This window comes from Mustela nivalis (genome assembly GCF_964662115.1).
Source record: "Mustela nivalis genome assembly, chromosome: 5".
In the NCBI taxonomy this organism is placed as follows: Eukaryota; Metazoa; Chordata; class Mammalia; order Carnivora; family Mustelidae; genus Mustela; species Mustela nivalis.
The window spans coordinates 65,295,121-65,314,194 of NC_139024.1; the positions used below are offsets into that span (position 1 = coordinate 65,295,121).

General features: G+C 36.4%; 1 protein-coding gene across 9 annotated transcripts in view; it reads left to right on the forward strand.

Annotated features, from left to right (window-relative positions):
- Window positions 1–19,074, forward strand: part of AHI1 (Abelson helper integration site 1) — a 212,151-nt gene that overhangs the window by 26,750 nt on the left and 166,327 nt on the right. For all 9 annotated transcript variants that reach the window (XR_014311910.1, XR_014311911.1, XR_014311912.1 and 6 more), the window contains exons 7-13: window positions 1,725–1,944; window positions 3,514–3,706; window positions 7,056–7,151; window positions 11,068–11,253; window positions 12,390–12,542; window positions 14,779–14,911; window positions 18,302–18,425. Coding sequence is in view for 6 of the 9 variants with exons in the window: in XM_082731093.1 (XP_082587219.1) it covers window positions 1,725–1,944; window positions 3,514–3,706; window positions 7,056–7,151; window positions 11,068–11,253; window positions 12,390–12,542; window positions 14,779–14,911; window positions 18,302–18,425 (1,105 nt within the window). In the remaining 3 variants the exon portion in view is untranslated. The remainder of the gene's footprint in view (window positions 1–1,724; window positions 1,945–3,513; window positions 3,707–7,055; window positions 7,152–11,067; window positions 11,254–12,389; window positions 12,543–14,778; window positions 14,912–18,301; window positions 18,426–19,074) is intronic.

Genomic DNA, 19,074 nt, shown 5'->3' on the forward strand with positions numbered 1-19,074 from the left:
AGCAGACTCCCTGCAGAGCTGGGAGCCCTATGCGGGACTTGATCCCAGGACTCCAGGATCATTACCTGAGCGGAAGGCAGTAGTTTAACCAACTGAGCCACACAGGCGCCCAGTCTGTTGGGTTTTTTAATGGATTCCGGTTCTCTGTTGAAAGTTTCCATTTTAACCCATTTTTTCCTTGATTTTCTTAAACATATTGATAATCATAGTTATCTAAAGTCCTTGTGTGCTAATTCCGGAATGGATCATCTGTGGGTCAGCTTCTGTTTTCTCTCTTTTCTCCTGGTTGTTGGTCATATAGTCTTGCCCCTTTATATGTAGTAACTTTTTATTATATGCTGGATGTTGTGTGTAGAATGCTAGAGGCTACAGATGATTTTATTTTCTACTAGAAAAGGTTTCCTCTTTACTCTTAGGCAGATAGGGTGAAGAAACTGATTTTAATCCATCAGGAATTGGGCTATGTCAGGGTTAGATTGTAGTTTTGATAAAAACTGTATCTTCAATTTGCCCCATTTCTAAGATGTGGCATTATAGGAGTTTTGAACTGAGAATCTGGCAGGTATTTGTCTCTTCAGCCTCAAAGATTCAGTTTAGGCCTTCTGAGGTTTTCAGCCTGGTCCTTTAGCCTTCTGTCGCATTCAGCTTCAAAATTTGGCAGCTACCTTGAAGGGGAGACTGACCAGGTGTTTGAGGCTCCTCAGGTCTACAGTTTTGTCACTAGCCCCATGTGAATGCCAGAATCTCTGCTGGTTTCTCTGTCCCCCAGTAGGGGTCTTCTGCCAGGGCCATGCCTGGATTCTCAACCTCTAGTTGTGCCCAGAATTAGTAAGTGACCCCAGGTGAAAAGCAGCTATAGGTGGAAAATGACCATGCCCTCTAGGGCTTTATTTTGCCCGTTTTGTTTCAGGCCCCTCCCCCTGGTGGTCATCGTCTCTTAGTACCAGAAGCCTGAGAGATTTCACTACTACTTTAGTCAATCACATAGCCTCAGAATTCAGTTTTGTGGGGGAAAATTAGCTATGTGTTTGAGGCTCCTCAGATCTCTGTGACTGCTTTAGCCCAATCAGCCACTTACCACTAAAAGTTTTGTGGGTACTCTTTCACCCAGTGGTGACCTTTTGCGGGGGCCAAACCCTGATCCTCAGCCCACACCCTGGAACAGTAAATGTCCCCAGAGACTAAAATAGCTACTAGTCCATCAGCTTACCACTGAATGATTCTCCCTTTCTGGAATTTTAGCCCATCTGCTGTACATTGTTTCCATACTGTTCTGATGCCTTTACCAGTAAGGTTTTTGTACTTCATTTGGCTTTTTCAAGTTGTTACGAGAAGCATTGACCTGCTACATCCTACTACATCCAACCCAGAAGTAGAAATTACAGTTACAGATGAGTTGAGTATTGCATATTCCACTACATAAAATCACTTTTTTGTCTTTTGTTCTTAATATTTTATTTTTGTGTTCTTGGTCCTTGTTAGGGAAAAAAAAGAAAGATTCCTCATCCTATTTTGATGCATTAGTAAATGTAATATTTTACTCTCAGAATGTAATCTGCTCTTGTCTGGCTTTTTCTTTATTCTTCCTTTGAAGTTACTTTGTTAACAAAGACAAATAATCATGGATTATAAAGATTGGCTTATATTTAAATTCAGTGTATATTGTTAAATATATTGTTGTGGGAACAATTGATTATAATGTTGATTTTCTTCCATGCATATAGTTTCAGATGATAATGAAGACACTGATGGTGATGGTGTTCATGAAGTAACAAGCCGAGATAGTCCAGTTTATCCCAAATGTTTGCTTGATGATGATCTTGTCCTGGGAGTTTACATTCACCGCACTGATCGACTTAAGTCCGATTATATGATTTCTCACCCAATGGTAAAAATTCATGTGATTGATGAGAATACTGGTCAATATGTCAAGAAAGCTGATAGGTAATTTTTTTTTTTAAAGATTTTATTCATTTATTTGTCAGAGAGCGAGCAAGAGCGAGCACAGGAAGACAGAGTGGCAGGCAGAGTCAGAGAGAGAAGCAGGCTCCCTGCAGAGCAAGGAGCCCGATGTGGGACTCGATCCCAGGACGCTGGGATCATGACCTGAGCTGAAGGCAGCTGCTTAACCAACTGAGCCACCCAGGCGTCCCGATAGGTAATTTTTTTAATTGTACAGCCAACCCTTGAGATTGAAACTGTCTACAGTAGAAGTCCTCTTTTCTACCACTGAAAGTCAGTGGAAGGGTGCCTGGGTGGCTCAGTTGTTAAGTGTCTGCCTTAGGCTAAGGTAATGATCCCAGGGTCTTGGGATGGAGCCCCATATCTGGCTTCCTGCTCAGCAGGAAGCCTGCTTCTTCCTCTCCCACTTCCCCTGCTTTTATTCCCTCTCTCACTGTCTCTCTCTCAATGAAATGAATTTTAAAAATCTTAAAAAAACCAAAATTCAATGGAAATAGAGCTAAGGATTTGTATTAGAGAATAATTTACTGGTTGTAGGTGTTCTTAGACCATTGATACTGATTAGTATGTTTTCTAGAAGAAATAGAGAACATTTCTTAATTCATTGATTCATTTTAAGTGGAGGTGAGTTGAGAGAGCTTCTCCCTAACTTAATGACTAATTTATGGCATTGAACTTGCAGTATAAATCATTGCATGTTGCACTGTATGTGTTTTAATTGTCTAACTTAATATTTTTCTTTTGAAGTTAATATGTTACTTGGGCCTCATATAAAGTCAGTAAATCTTGACTTTTTATTTTTACCTAATATTATATAGCTAATATGTGCTTGAAGCTTATAAATAAAAAGCACCGTAAAATAATTGATTATACTAGGAGCGCCTAGGTGGCTCAGTGGGTTAAAGCTTCTGCCTTCGGCTCAGGTCATGATCCCAGGGTCCTGGGATCAAGCCCCGCATCAGGCTTTCTGCTCAGCCTGTTTCCCTTCCTCTCTCTGACTGCCTCTCTGCCTACTTGTGACCTCTCTCTGTCAAATAAATAAATAAAATCTTTAATAATAATAATAATAATAATAATAATTGATTATACTGGAATTCAAAAGTCATTTGGTTGGAAAAATGACAGTGATGAGGACCGTGAAGATTATCAGTTATTCAGTTATCTTAGAGCATACAAAAAAAATATGACACACCTCAAAGAGTTTGCAATCCTGTTGTGCTCATTTTCTTATTTAAATGTAGTGTACTCTTTTATTACAGACTTATTTAAGATTCTGAAGGAGTCTAGCTCTGTCACACTCTCACTTTATGTTTCTGTAATAAGATAACTCTGTGAAACCAATCGATAGTGTATAGATACAAGATGGTAGTAGATGGTTCTAAGTGTCATAAATTTGTAATTTTCACGATGTGGACAGTCAAAATAATTTTTCATTGTATATCATGCCTATATTCATTATTTCTTCACCTTGATCACTATGTTTTTCTCACCTCAAAATTATAAAGAATCATGTTAATGGAAGCATCTTTTTTTTTTTTTTTTTTGGGACAGTGAACGGCCTGTTTCATCTCACTATGAGAAAGAAAATGTGAATTACATTCTTCCTATTATGACCCAGCCATATGATTTTAAACAGTTAAAATCAAGAATTCCAGAGTGGGAAGAACAAATTATATTTAATGAAAACTTTCCCTATTTGCTTCGAGATTTTGATGAGAGCCCTAAAGTCATCTTGTTTTTTGAGGTATGAGTTGAATAGAGCAATTTAAACTAAATTTTGTTTAATACTTTAATAGCATAAATTTAAGCTATTGTTTTTACTTGTTTAGTAATGCAAGAAAGTACTGTGCAGATTTAATCCCTAAGATTTAGTGTTTGTAATAGGCTGTGGAGATGTAATATGCTATAATAGTATATGTGCTGAGCATTTACCAGTGTAAATAGTTAGCCATGTAATTCACTTGGAATTATTTAATTCTGACAGTAATGACAGGACTATAAACTGAAGTGATGAATCTAATCTATATCTATACAATCCTCCATTGTTAACCCATTTTACAAACTGTAAAGTCATTAAACAGTATTGGACTCCCTAAGGGTTTGTACACAACCAAGGGAAAGAAAGATGAACACACACAGACCACTTGACTAATAAAATATAATATATAACCAAAATGAAATAGAACTTCCTAGATGTGGAGGGTGAATAGAGGATCGGGGCTGTCACGGAAGGCTTTATGAAATAGATGGCCTTTGGTGTGATAGCAGTCAGTTAAGCATCTGCCTTCAGCTCAGGTCATGATCTCCAGGTCCTGGGATTGAGCCCCATGAGCCTCATGGGGGAGTCTGCTTCTCCTCCCTCCTCTCCCTGCCCCCCCCTCCCCCTGCTTGTGTTGTCTCTGTCTCTTCCTCTCTTTCTTAAATGAATAAAATTTTTTTAAAAAATGAAATATATGGCTTTTGAGCTGACTTGTTATTCTAACTATTTTTTATGCAAACGAAATTAGTGTTCAGAGTGTAGTTTTTTACCCAAAGTTACTCCAGTTTTAAGTGTAGGTAATTTGTGTTTCAAGATGGTTTGAATCTAAAGTATACGTTTTTTTTCTCTACTTCGTGTCATCTCTCTATAAGCAAAAGGAAGTAGAGAAAACCTCTCTTTCAGTTTAAGCAAGATGGGGAGTTGGAACAGCAGGGCATGAACATCGCCAATGACTGATTTTGTGGAATTACTGTTTTTTTGATCTTTAACTTTCAGATGATTTGTGTATGTTTGTGATATGAATATTCCACCATTTACATCTGTGATTATATTGTCTGATTTATACAAAGCTGTGATTTTTTTAAAGAGTACTATAACTTGGGGGGCACCTGGGTGGCTCAGTGGGTTAAAGCCTCTGCCTTTGGCTCAGGTCATGATCTCAGGGTTCTGGGATCGAGCCCTACATCGGGCTCTCTCTGCTCAGCAGGGAGCCTGCTTCTCCATCTCTCTCTGCCTGCCTCTCTGCCTACTTGTGATCTCTGTCTGTCAAATAAATAAATAAAATCTTTTTTAAAAAAAGAGTAATAACTTGTATGTCAAGGAACTTTTTCTTTGTCATAGAAATTTGTCCTTGGTTATAATGTTCCTTCACATTCAATTTAGTAATTTAATAAAATAAATTTAAGAAAGAATGTTGGATTTTGACATTTTTCGTTTCTTCTTATGTTTTTTGGGGGTTTTGTTTTGTTTTGTTTTAGTTTCAGGAGTAGACTTTAGTGATTTATCACTTACATATCATACCCAGTGCTCATCCCAACAAGAGCCCTCCTTAATCCCCACCACCCACTTAGTCCATCCCTTCACCCACCTCCCCTCCAGCAACCCTCAGTTTGTTCTCTGTAGTTAAGAGTCTCTTATGGTTTGCCTCCTTCTCTGTTTTTATCTCATTTCTCCTTACCTTTCCCTATGTTCATCTGTTTTGTTTCTTAAATTGTGCATGAATGAAATCATATGGTATTTATCTTCCTCTGACTTATTTCACTTAGCAGTAATACACTCTAGTTTCATCCATGTTGTTGCAAAAGGCAGTTTTATTCCTTTTGATGGATCAGTAATATTCCATTGTATTTTTTTTTTAATGTGTGTGTGTGTGTGTATTTGCATACACACACACACACATACCCCACAGCTTCTATGGGCTCTTTCCATAGTTTGGCTATTGTTGATAGTGCTGCTATAAATATTGGGGTGCATGTGCCCTTTAGAATAAGTATTTTTGTATTCTTTGGATAAATACCTAGTAGTGCAATTGCTGCGTTAGAGGGTAGCTCTGTTTTTAACTTTTTAAGGAACTTCCATACTGTTTTCCAGAGTGGCAATTGCTTCTCAAATTTTAACATAATGTGTTATTGTCTACAAAACTACTTTTGATTTCAGCTTTTTAGAGTTTATTAAGAACAACTTGATGCCTATCAGAAGTCTTAAAAATCATTTTTCTACTTTTCAGCATTACTACTTAGGGAAAAATTACAAGAACACAACAATGTGTGTGCAAGAATACTTAAACACTGTTAACAGTCAAAATTTTAGGAAAACAAATCTTGAATCAGGAAGAGGTTTGGTTATGTAAATAATAGGTATTATTAAGTTTATGGTATTTATAATACTAAAGTATATTAGGCAGACATTAACATGATGAAATACTTATGTATGTATTGACTTGAAATATTTACTGCATGGTATATAAAAATAGTTTGCAAAATAGCATTGGATTTATAGTAACATGCATATACTTAGCAATGTACAGAAAAGGGTTTAGGTGTATAAACCAGATGTTAATTTTGATCATCTATGCATCTAGATTACAAGTTGTTTTTACTTTGTTATATATTTTTCTTGTATTATGAGTGTTTTTTCCCTTAGCTTCTATTGTATCCAAAAACAGATTTAAGTGCATGAAGAAGAGGGATGAATGGAATCATTCTTTTTTAAACTATCTATAAAGATTTGTTATCTTAGCTAAGCTTTTGAGAAACACCAGTTAAGTTCAAAGTGATAGTCTATGACAGGTAATTAGAATACAGAGAAGTCTGTGGCAGCTTCATTCCAAATTCCATGAGTTCCATCTAGGCAAGATGGAGATAATGAAAGAAATCCTCTTGAGATGCCTAATGACAGCATATATCCAAAGAGAAAATCCCCAACTTCAGGAAGGTGTTGCAAGGAAGGACCCAGAGATAAGATCATGAGTTTGTTAATTAGTCATTTGAAGTCTGCACTCAAACATGAAAAAGTAAAAGATTAAAGCTTAAGAATTCTGTGACTGGAATATTTGTGCCTAGACTATATTTGAGTTGATTAATACTTGATATTTGAAGTGAATTAAATCTTAATAAATGATTTATTAATAGAAAGTAAACTGGTCAGAAAGTACACTCTCACTAATAGGATGAGTTAATATAAATCTGAATGAAATAAATGCTTTTCTTTCCTGTGAAGAAAACACCTTTTAAGTGTACAACTTACTTTTTAAATTTCAACAGTATGTTACCAGAAAATATTAAATTTTAGGTAGGTTAGTATTCTGTGAAATAATTTTTATACTTGTTTACAGATTCTTGATTTCTTAAGCATGGATGAAATTAGGAATAATTCTGAAGTTCAACACCAAGAATGTGGCTTTCGGAAAATTGCCTGGGCATTTCTCAAGGTATGTTTTTCACCCATTTTAAATGCTTTAAAAATCCTCTTCAAATCTGATGGGCTGCATTTTCCTAAGCAGTTTAGTTTCATATAAGGAGTTATGATCTAAGATTTCAGTTGTGAAGAGTTACTAATGCAAGCTAAGGTGATAACTTGGATTCGTAAATATCTATTGAGTATCTAGTGTGTGCCAGATATACTATTTGGTTCTGAGTATGAAGTATTAGAAAAGATACACAACAACCTGCCATCATTAATTCACCTTAAAAGATATTTATTAAACCCTTTCTGTGTACCAACAATGGTTCAAGTCAGTGGACAAGAAAATAAACTCCTTGACCTTATTGACTTCATATTCTAGCAAGAAAAACAGATATAAAACAATTGCTTATACAATTTATCAATTATTGCAATTTTTGTAAATACTGTGTGGAGGTAAAGGAAAGATTTCCTAAGGAAAAAATATTGAACCTGAGTATTAGCTAGATGGTAGCAGCGGGGAAGAGAGAGTTGTGGGTAGATAGAGGGTACCATATTTGCAAAGACCCTGATGTTGGAAGGAGCAAGATATCCTCAAATAACCAAAAGGCCACTGAGATTGGAGGACAGAGACTGAGGGGGCAAATGGTGGTCTTGATCATGCGAGGTCTCTGAAGCCATTATAGCAACAGGAAGCCATTACAGAATTCTAAAGAACAATGGAAAGCCATTATAAGATTTTAAACAAAACAGTAGAATAGGGCGCCTGGGTGGCTCAGTGGGTTAAGCCTCTGCCTTGAGCTCAGGTTGTGATCTCGGGGTCCTAGGATCGAGTCCTGCATTGGGCTCTCTGCTCAGCAGAGAGCTGATCTCTCTACCTGCCTCTCTGCCTACTTGTGATCTCTCTCTGTCAAATAAATAAATAAAATCTTAAAAAAAAAACAGTAGAATAATCCAACTTACATTTTAGAAAGATTACTTTGCTTGGTGGAGGATGAATTAGAGAGGGTATACATATGTATACTGGAAGATTAAGGTTGAAAATTCTTACAGTAATCTTGGTAGGGAATGATGGTGTTTTTAACTAGAGTGTTTCAGCATAGATGGGAGTTGTGATGGGTTGATTTTTACAAAAGGGGAAATGTTAATTTTATAATTCTTTTATCTGGTATCCTTTATTTCTGATTTCAAATATAAATGAGTTATTAAAAAGTCCGAGGGGGAGACAAACCATGAGAAACTGTGGACTCTGAGAAACTAACTGAGGGTTTTGAAAGGGGGGTGGTGTGGGGATGGGTGAACCTGGTGGTGGGTATTAAGGAGGGCATGTATTGCATGGAGCACTGGGTGTGGTGCATAAACAATGAATCTTAGAACACACATGCACACAAATTAAATTTTTTTAAAGTCTTGAAATTAACCTATTTTGTACAATTTATAAAACTTTCTATTTGTGTATCCATTCTTTGAACAATATTTATTAAGTGTCTGTGAAGTGCCAAGTACTCTGCTAAATACATAGCATTCATAGATAAATTAGACATTGTTCTTACCCTCCAGCTCAGTTTCCATATAATCATGTTACTTGCATGATTATGTGCTATAGAGTAGATGCTGTGAAAAAGCAGGTAAGGCACTTAATCCATATTGGGGGTTAGAGGCTTCAGAAGAAATGCAGGCCGGGGCACCTGGGTGGTTAAGCTCAGGTCATAATATCAGGGTCATGAGATCCAACCCTGTGTGGGGATCTGCACTGAGCATGGAAACTGCTTGGGATTATCTCTCCCTCTTCCCCTACCCTGCTTGCATGCATGCGTGCTCGTGCTCACTCTCTTTCTCTCTCTCTGAAAATAAATCAAATCTTAAAAAAAAAAAAAAAAAAAGTGCAGTCTGACTGCTGAAAGGAAGCCAGACTGGCTGTAGGAGGAAATAAAGTGGACTTAGGAATCCCTTGATCCAGTATAGCTTCTAAAATTACCCTTTGTAATCTGTTACAACTTTTCTCTATCCCCTTCATACTGCTTTAGAGGGAAAAAAAAAAAAAAAGCCCCAAAAAGTTGTTTTCACATAGTAAGTACTGTCATTGTGTGGTCTTATCAGAAAGCACTTTTGTTCCTTTTAAAAATGCTAAGATTTGTGCAGAACTGCAGTAATAATTACAAATTGCACTTGGGAAACAATGTGTTACAGCATTTTTACCTTTAAGTGTGTGTAGATATTTATTTATCCATTTTATGCCATTGGCAGAAATGGCAAATCAGGAATTCTCCCATCTCTACCCCCTACAAAGTGTGAGTATTCTGTGTACTTCCTCTCCTGTAACACTTCTGTATTGGCTTCATAGATTCTAAGTTGTTCAAAGTCACCAAAGTGACTTCTTTTTGACAAATTCATTGAACATGTTTTAGTCCTTATTTTACCAGATCTCTGCATTTTTATAGCACTCTCTTGAAGCTCTCTCTTCTTTAATTATCACCAGCTCCCAGCATATTAGTGGCACACAGAAAGTGTTCAGTGAATGTCTGTTGAGAGAATTAACAAATGCATGCATTAGGAAAAATCCACCTTTGGAAGTAGCATGGGGGTGCCTGGGTGGCTCAGTTGGTTAACCATCTGCATTCAGCTCAGGTCAAGATCCTGGGCCCGGCGTCAGACTCTGCACTCAGCAGTAAGACTACTTCTTCCTCTCCTTTTGCCTCTCCCCTCTGCTCATGCTTTTTCTCACTCTCTCTCTCATATAAATAAATAAAATCTTTAAGAAAGTGGCTTGAATTGGGCGCCTGGGTGGCTCAGTGAGTTAAGCTGCTGCCTTTGGCTCAGGTCATGATCCCAGAGTCCTGGGATTGAGCCCCAAATGGGGCTCTCTGCTCAGCAGGGGGCCTGCTTCCCTTCCTCTCTCTCTGCCTGCCTCTCTGCCTACTTGTGATCTCTCTCTGTCAAATAAATAAATAAAATAAAATTTAAAAGTGGCATGAATCAAGTTAAAGTTTAAGTGTGTTAATACCTGTACCATTGATTCCAGTAATGTCCTAGATAACTGTAAAGTTACTGTAGTGGTCCAAATAAACCCCAACAGGTAGGGTCTGGACCCTACCCAGATATAAATGAGACTTTATCTTAATTCTCAGCTCGAGGCACTTTTAATTCATTTAGTATATATATATTACTATTATTGTACATTATAAAATAATAAAGCCTTATTTAGCCACATTTTACATTATATAATTGTAACCATGATAACAGGATCTTGGCTGATTTTAGTCATTGACTCATGCTAAGCATCATACTAGTGTAAACTAGATTGCATGGTGAGTATTAAAACAACCTATAGAAAGTATGATTTAGAAGCTGGGGAATAATATCTCCTTATAATATTATTCTCTTAAAAGCTTCAGGTAGATAGGAATAGGGTTTATGAAAGAAGTCTCTCGAGGGCTTAATGTTTAATTACCGAACACCTCTATTGAAACTATACTTTATCCCTGTATATCATAACCACCTCTCAGCTTACTAACCCAATGACTTTACATCCTTCCCTAAAAGGCTAGGGATGAAATGGGCTATATTTTTGCCAGCTCTGTTGATTGATGCCTCAATCCTGAACACAATGCAATCTAAGGAATTTCAGCAAATGAGTTTTTTTTTTTTTAAAGATTTTATTTATTTATTTGACAGACAGAGATCACAGGTAGGCAGAGAGGCAAGCAGAGAGGCAAGCAGAGAGAGAGGAGGAAGCAGGCTCCCTGCTGAGCAGAGAGCCCGATGCAGGGCTCGATCCCAGGACCCTGGGATCATGACCTGAGCCGAAGGCAGAGGCTTTAACATACTGAGCCACCCAGGCACCCCGCAAATGAGTTTTTTAAATGAGTTTTTGACTATGTACTGTTGCTTACTGGACATATTTTTAGTGAAAATGACATTTTTTTTGGAATTCTTATTTTAAGCTTCTCGGAGCCAATGGAAATATAAACATCAATTCAAAACTTCGTTTGCAGCTATATTACCCACCTAGTAAGCATCGATCCCAATTAAACATTGTTGAGGTTTTTGAATGGTGGTCAAAATATCCAAGGAATCATTATCCATCAACATTATACGTAACCGTAAGAGGATTGAAAGTTCCAGAATGTGTAAGTTAATAATAGCACATAGAAATATAGGTTCTCTGTTCTTGAAATTAAATGGTGATGTTTTTTATTTCTAAAAAGATAAGACCTCTAAAATTATTTTATTAGATTTATAGAATATAAAGGTACTTTAAATAATTATGTATTAAGACTATGCTAGCTAATATATAAAAGATACTTAATGAATATTAAGTCCTAAATGTAAGTTTCAGTGTGAGGAGAATTTTTAAAAAGTAATACTGCTTTTTAAAAATGAAAGGTAAAAGAATGATGTAAAGTAGGTGTTGACAAATATTTTCTGTAAAGCCCAAGAGTAGTTAATATTTTAGGCCTTGTAGGCCATACAGGTTTTGTTACAACTACTCAGCTTTACCTTTATAGTGAGAAAGTAGCTAATAGACATATGTAACCAGTGTTAAACAGATGGGTATGGATGTGTTCCAATAAAACTTTATTGGCAAAGACAACAAGCTGCATTTGGCCCAGGCATTTGCAGTATCATGATTTATAAGACACACTTTCCATAATATTATTCAAATAATTGGTAAATAATGTTTCTACTACTGTTTTCCACAGATTAAAACAATGAATGATTCTAGCAAAGAATTGGTTCTAAAACAGAACTTTTGTTTTTGTCTTATTTGCAATAAGACATTTCAGGACAGTTGTATGTTCTATAAGTGATATTATGTAAGTGTGACCACAGGGTTGGTTTACATTAATTTGAATGGAGTTAAATCTCTTTTTAAGGAAAGGAAGATTTAAAAACTTTAGGTCTTTTTGATATCAGTTTTGTGGTATTAAAGTGAGGAATACCATAGTATCTCAGAGCTGTGATATAACATCTGGTAGGTATTGGTGAAGAGGCAGAAACAAAGAGCTAGAGTTATTAAAACCATTTCATGTAACTATTGGGGTTCTGTTTTTTTCCTCCCAACTTTCAGGGCTTTTTGGGTATAGAACCAAGCAATTTTCATCTTATTCAGAATAGTGTACATAAAAGTAGGATGTTTTTCTGGGTTACATTTTGAAAACTTTTCCACGTTGTTTGTTTCAATATTTAAAAGACCCTAGATGCTAGAAAAGAAAAAAAGGGTTAATTTGATATTTATATTTTCTCATCTTCTATACACATTCAGATAAAGCCATCTTACCATTCTGTGGTGACTGTCCAGGAGGAGAAAGGTAAACCAGTGTATTGTGAAGGACACCATGAGGCCGGTTCAGTAGATGCAGAACCTGGACTAGAAGATTCTAAAGAAGTAGTGAAGTGGAAACGACTACCTGGGCAGGTGAAATACTTGATTATTCTCAATTCATTTAGAGCTGCCTATATTTATTTTAAAAGCTCCAGCAGCTCTGAGGGTAATTAGCTTACTACTGGAAACTCTCAGATTATCCTTGCTTTTAACCAGAGTCTTGTCTTTCCATTAATTTACTTGATAATAATAGGGTATATATCGTGTGCATAAAAGCACTATCATAAGTTCTTTGTTTAAGGACTTAGGTTAGTTTTATCTGTTAGCTGGAGCTGCCAGAAGGAAATAACCATGGATGGGGTAGCTTAAATAACCAAGCTTACTCCTTCATAGTTCTGGAGGCTGAAGTCCCAAGGTTAAAGGTTGTCAGAGTTGGTTTACTCAGAGGCCTTTCTCCTTAGCTGGCAGATGACTACCATCTTGCTCCTCTTCAAGGTCTTTTCTCTCTGCATTTAGAACCCTGGTGTCTCTTCCTCTTACAAGGACAGCAAGTTTTTTTTTTGTTTTTTTTTTTTTTTTTAAGATTTATTTATTTGTTTGTCAGAGAGAGAGCTTGAGTGCATACACAAGCATGGGGAGTGGCAAGCAGCCAGAGAAGTAGACTCCCTGCTGAGTTAGGAGCCTAAAAAGCAGTCTCTTAACTGACTGAGCCATCCAGGTGTCCCAGGGACAACAAGTCTTATTAGATTAGGACTCCACGCTAATAAAAAAGCTCTTTAAAAATTTTTATCTCCAAATACTGCTACATTCTGAGGTACTGGAATTAGAGCTTCAGCATACAAATTTGGGGGGGACAAAATTTCAATCCATAACAGCAATTAAAAAAAGATTTTTTTTGATGTTTTAAGAGGTAAATCTTTTAATGAGTTTTCTTAGTAAAATGGATTTTATTTTAAAAAAATATATCATTCTAATAGATTCATGAGATTTTTTTATAGTCCCCAGCTTCTTCACAGTGAATCACATTTTGATGGATTATATATGTATATTTTTCTACCATAGGTTGAGGATTATTTAAGCTTTTATTAATGGTTATCATATTTTACAATAGCAAGAAGCATTGCTGATACAGTTATGCAAATCTATTATTTAGTTCCACAAAGAGTAGAGTGGTTCATTTTGTACATCTGAGCCATTGCCAAATGCAGTTTATCCAAAATCTTAATTTATCCAATCATTTAGGATGCTGTGACTAATACATGAAAAGGCATTTGCAAGAAAGTGTACCACATTCATTGCATCTAGTAAAGGACCAATATGTGTTTAATTGAACTTTAAAGATAATAAACCCAGGAACTAACGATCACTGAAGTTTGGAAGAGATGTAATTAGGATAAATAAAAGTAGTATTTTCTACAGTAGATATTATACATGGAAAGTTTTGGTTTCATTTGATAATAGGAAATGAAAACAAAAATTATGAAATTTTAATAAAATTAATGAATGAGAAACCAACAGGAAGTGATTACTTTGAAAATACCTTTCAGAATGTAGCCACAAATGATGGTTATTTTAAGAGATAAAAAGAGAGAGAAAATGAGCATTCATACATCCCACGCTTAAGCTAGGCCTTTAGGTTATGGTCACTGAAGAAGTTTATGGCTCAGCAAAAATCACAAAAATTGCTGTCATGGAATAAGCATGTTACGACGTTTTGTGATAAGATGTTTTGTGTATGTGGCAATACATATACATATCATTGTGTGTGTGTGTGTGTGTGTGTGTGTGTGTGTGTGTGTATGCATGCAAATGTGCACACAATAGTGACAGCTTTAGAGTACCAGATAATGAATTTTCTTTCTTTCTTTCTTTTTCTTTCTTTCTTTCTTTTTTTTAAAGATTTTATTTATTTATTTGACACAGAGAGAGAGAGACAGCTAGAGAGGGAACACAAGCTGGGGAATCGGAAGAGGGAGAAGCAGGCAGGGAGCTCGATGCGGGGTTCGATACCAGGACCCTGGGATGATGACCTGAGCCAAAGGCAGAGGCTTAATGACCGAGCCACATAGGCACCCCAATTACAAATTTTTGGTAAATTAAGTACTAGTTAGAAGTGGAGTGTAAAGTGACTTTATTTTATGGAGACCTGATCTCCTCGTTAGGAAATAAAATAATTTACTATAGTTTTCCATACATTTTGTTTACTTTCCTCTTTCTCTGCATCACAGTCAAGGGCTTAAAAATAAAGCTCTACCACTGCAGTAGCTTAACAACTAGCCTTCAAATTTTAATGCTTCTTAATTTATTTTTTTTTAATGTATGTTTTTAGGCTTGCCGTATCCCAAATAAGCACCTCTTCTCACTAAATACAGGAGAACGAGGATGTTTTCGTCTTGCTTTCTCTCATAATGGAAGAATATTAGCAGCGGCCTGTGCCAGCCGAGATGGATATCCAATTATCTGTGAGTAATACTTCTATTTAATAGGATCGAAGTCTATCTGGAAGACATTTGTTTTTTTAAAATTCATTGAAATCTTAATTTGAGTAACCCCCAGTTTTTTAATAATTATTTCACAGCTTTCTATAAAATATAGGTTCAGTAGTATAAGAATAATCAAATGAAGGGTGGTAAGTTTATTTGTGAAACATGCAAGAGGATTTTTGTAAGGATTTTCTTATCTTAAATATGGAAATTTAGAAACATGAAGGGATTAATAAATCCCATGAGGAATTCTAGCCCATGTGGTCAGTTGATAGAAGTGATAATTTAAAGTATGAAAACCGTCAAATTTCATATGCAGTAGAAAGTAACAGCTCAGGACAGGAGTACCTAGAGAACGATTTCTCAGTAGTAGGGAAGGCAGCAGAGAAACCAAAACCCACTTTCAAATTGCCTTTAAAAAATACAGAAAACCATGTTAAAAAGGAAAATTTCTGTAGCTTTAAGTGAGCATTCTCTACTCTTCTAAAGTGAGAGACATTAAATACTTCCCTAATTTCTTGTGTAATAATGAAAACCAGCTTCCTCAGCAGGAAGTTGCCTGCCCCCTGTGGGTGTCTGCCCTAAGTACTAGGTGGTATTAAATTTCCCTCAGCCTCACACAATTTATTTCAGATGATTTATTCTTTTCAGCAAGGACTCATAATTGGCTTGGCTAGCATTTATTAAATAAATACTCCTCCTCATTAAATAATGTTAGCTTTAAAAAACAAAATTACTTGTGTAGTTTGATTATGACTGTGCTATTTTAAAAATTCACCAAAACCAATGCATGGAGGAAAAAAGATTCTTAGAATATCTATTCCAGAGAATTAATAGTGATTTCTTTTTTGGGTAGTGAAAGAATTATTTTCATTCTGATTTATATTTTAGCATTTCCGTGATAAATATGTGTTACTTTATTCTTAAATCTTACTCAGAATGCTATATAAATTTAGACATACTTATTGCTTAAGTCTCCAAAGCACAGAAGAATTTTTGTCTTTAGTCTCAATTGTTTGGTTATGATATGTCTACTTGGAATTTGTTTAGCTTGTTGGATATGTAGATTACTGTTTTTCACAAAATGGGTAAGTTTTTAGTGTTTATTTCTTCAAATTGTTCTTCTCCTTTCTATTTTTTCTCTTCTGAGACTCTCATCATCTCATTGTTGATACACCTGGTGGTTTCCCACAAGTCCCTGCAGCTTTATTCATTTTTCTTCATTCTTTTTCCTTCTGTTCCTCAGACTGCATAATCTCAGATGACCTGTCTTCAAGTTGTTTCTTCTGCCAGCCCAGATCTGTTAGTGAACTTCTTTAGTGAATTGTTTATTTCCGTTATTGTACTTTTCAACTCTAGAATTTTTTTGTCTTTTTTAATTATTTCTGTCTCTTTATTGATACTGTTATTTTAGCCAGAAATTATTCTCACACCTTAATTCTTTAGACATGGTTTTATTTTTATCTTTGAACATATTTAAATAAATTTTTTGTCTGGAACAATGTCTTGGCTTCTTCATAGACAGTTTCTGTGGACTGCCTTGTTTCCTGTGGCTGGCTCTACTGGACTGTTTTGGTTTTTTCTTGTCTCCATATTACATGTGCAGCAGGTCTGGAAATCAGATTCCTCACCTTCCCCTCCTCTGCACCTACCCGCCCAGGATTTGTTGTTGCTGAAGTCTCTGCTCACTTAGCTTGGTTGTTGCTGAAGTCTCTGCTCACTTAGCTTGGTGGTCAGGTGTGGTAGAGATTTTTAAATGCTTTGAGTGAGTAGATCTCCCAGCCTTTACCAAACGTGTGTGTGTGTGTGTGTGTGTGTGTGTATTGGGATGCATTCTTCCAACACTTCACTGCAGGCAATTACAGCTCTGCCTTACTTCACTTTCAGGTCAGTCAGAGGGAGAAAGCACCTCTGGTCTTTTTGTTCACATACATATGTCCTGCTGTGTTCCCAGGAATTTGTTGCATCTTTTCAAAGTCCTCTGTGGACATCTCATTCCCAGCTTTTTCCTTTTACATTTTTTTGCTCAGCCTCTCCTTGGCCACTCTCCTTAGCTTCAGTTGGCATCACTGCCTCAGCCAGCTGTGCCACTGATTATTTCAGCATGCACCCTGGGGTTAGGGCTTTTCACACAGAGCAGGCTCTGAGCCAAGCCAAGGAAAGCCAAGCCCTGGGAATGGAGCTTTATAGTAGTAAGTATGGGAGTGGGGTTTGGGGGGAGCTTCTTATATTTTCTGGCCCATCCCATGGCTACTAGGCTGCTGGCTTTAAGTTGTGAGATTGTTGGTTTCTAAAGCTACTCTGCAGCTTGGGAGAGTGGATTGGGACCATGGCAAGTTAAAATGCCGCAAAGCTCATGTTCCTACCAAGATTAAGCTGTTTTTCTTGAATAAATGCTCCTCAGGTTGTTGCAAGCCTTTGTTTAACTTCTAGAGTTCAGAAAAAGTTAATTTGGATAATTTTTACGGTGTTCTTATTGCTTTTATCAGGGAGCAGATACTCTGAGGTGCTTCTTTGCTATTCCAGAAAGAAGTACTTCTGTGCTTAGTATTTTAAAGGGCATTTGGTTTTACCACTAGGTGGAAGTAGAGACTTGCAATTTTTGTCACTTTTTCAAATCTTTCATTGTTAACCTAATTTAGAGCAATACCTTAATGTCTTGTTTATCAGATTAGATCTCTGTTAATTCTCTTATTATATCATTTTAGTATTGGAATTTTTTTTTCAAACAAGGGCTGCCTGGGTGGCTCATGTGGTTAAGCATCTTCCTTCAGTTCAGGTTGTGATTCTAGGGTTCTGACAGAATTGGGACCCCTGCTCAGCAGGGAGTCTGCCTCTCCTTCTCCCTTTGCCCCTTCCCTTCGCTGGCGCTTACTCTCACTTTCTCAAACAAACAAACAAATAAATAAATAAAATCTTTTTTAAAAAAAGAATTCTTTTCTAATAGTAGCACAGTTTAAATTTCTTCTTTAAATAATTAAAATTTTGGCTGGAATTTAATTGATTTTCAGGTAAAGTAATATCTTATTCCTGAAAACTCAAATTATAGAATCTTTGAAGTGAATTGCAATTTAACTGTTATCTATTATTTGATTAATAAATTGATGGTGGAAGACTACTAGGAAAATTGCTTTGACGAGATGAGAGTAATTGTAGCATGCTATAAAACTTTATATGTGTAAATTCTTGAGTCTGAAGGAAATGAAAAACTACTTTTAAATAGACTTTGAGATTTTTTACGCTGAAAATATCTTTGGTGATGGTATTCTTAGAGACTGTGTGCAAATTATTATAAGCTTTATGTTTGTATGTTACTGGATTAAGGACTCTCTGGCTGCAAACCTACTAATTTTTGAATATTTTCTGTAGTATATGAAATTCCTTCTGGGCGTTTCATGAGAGAATTATGTGGCCACCTCAATATCATTTATGATCTTTGCTGGTCCCGTGATGATCGCTATATCCTTACTGCATCATCTGATGGCACTGCCAGGTTAGTATATTTGAGAAGTACTTACTGTGTATGTTGTTGGCCATCAAGAAAAGTAAAGAAGGGCGCCTGGGTGGCTCAGTGGGTTAAGCCGCTGCCTTCGGCTCAGGTCATGATCTCAGGGTCCTGGGATCGAGTCCCGCATCGGGCTCTCTGCTCAGCAGGGAGCCTGCTTCCTCCTCTCTCTCTGCCTGCCCCTCTGCCTACTTGTAATCTCTGTCAAATAAATAAAAATCTTTAAAAAAAAAAAAAAAGAAAAGTAAAGAAAATATAAAGGGATATAGCTATTCTTAGGCTTAAGTAATATTTTGCTTATCAAGGGACTGTCATAGAGATGCATCATACAGACCGATTAGATCAGTAGTAGTAGGAAAGCTTTTTCTGAAAGATGTTTTTATTAAATATATCTTTTTTATGTAATACATAATGCTTCTAGTTCCCAGTGTCCTTAAATGATCATTATGTATGCTATTTGATTAATACTCTGCACTGTTTGACATAAGGTAAACAGTTGATATTTTCCTAGAATATAAGCTCTTAATGGTAGGGCTTCTGTTTTCCCTGTTAGTTGTAGGTAGGGGCCAGCCCACAATGATGCACAGTGGTAGACAGCGAGGAATGGAAACTTTGTCTAAGACAAAGGTATGGCATA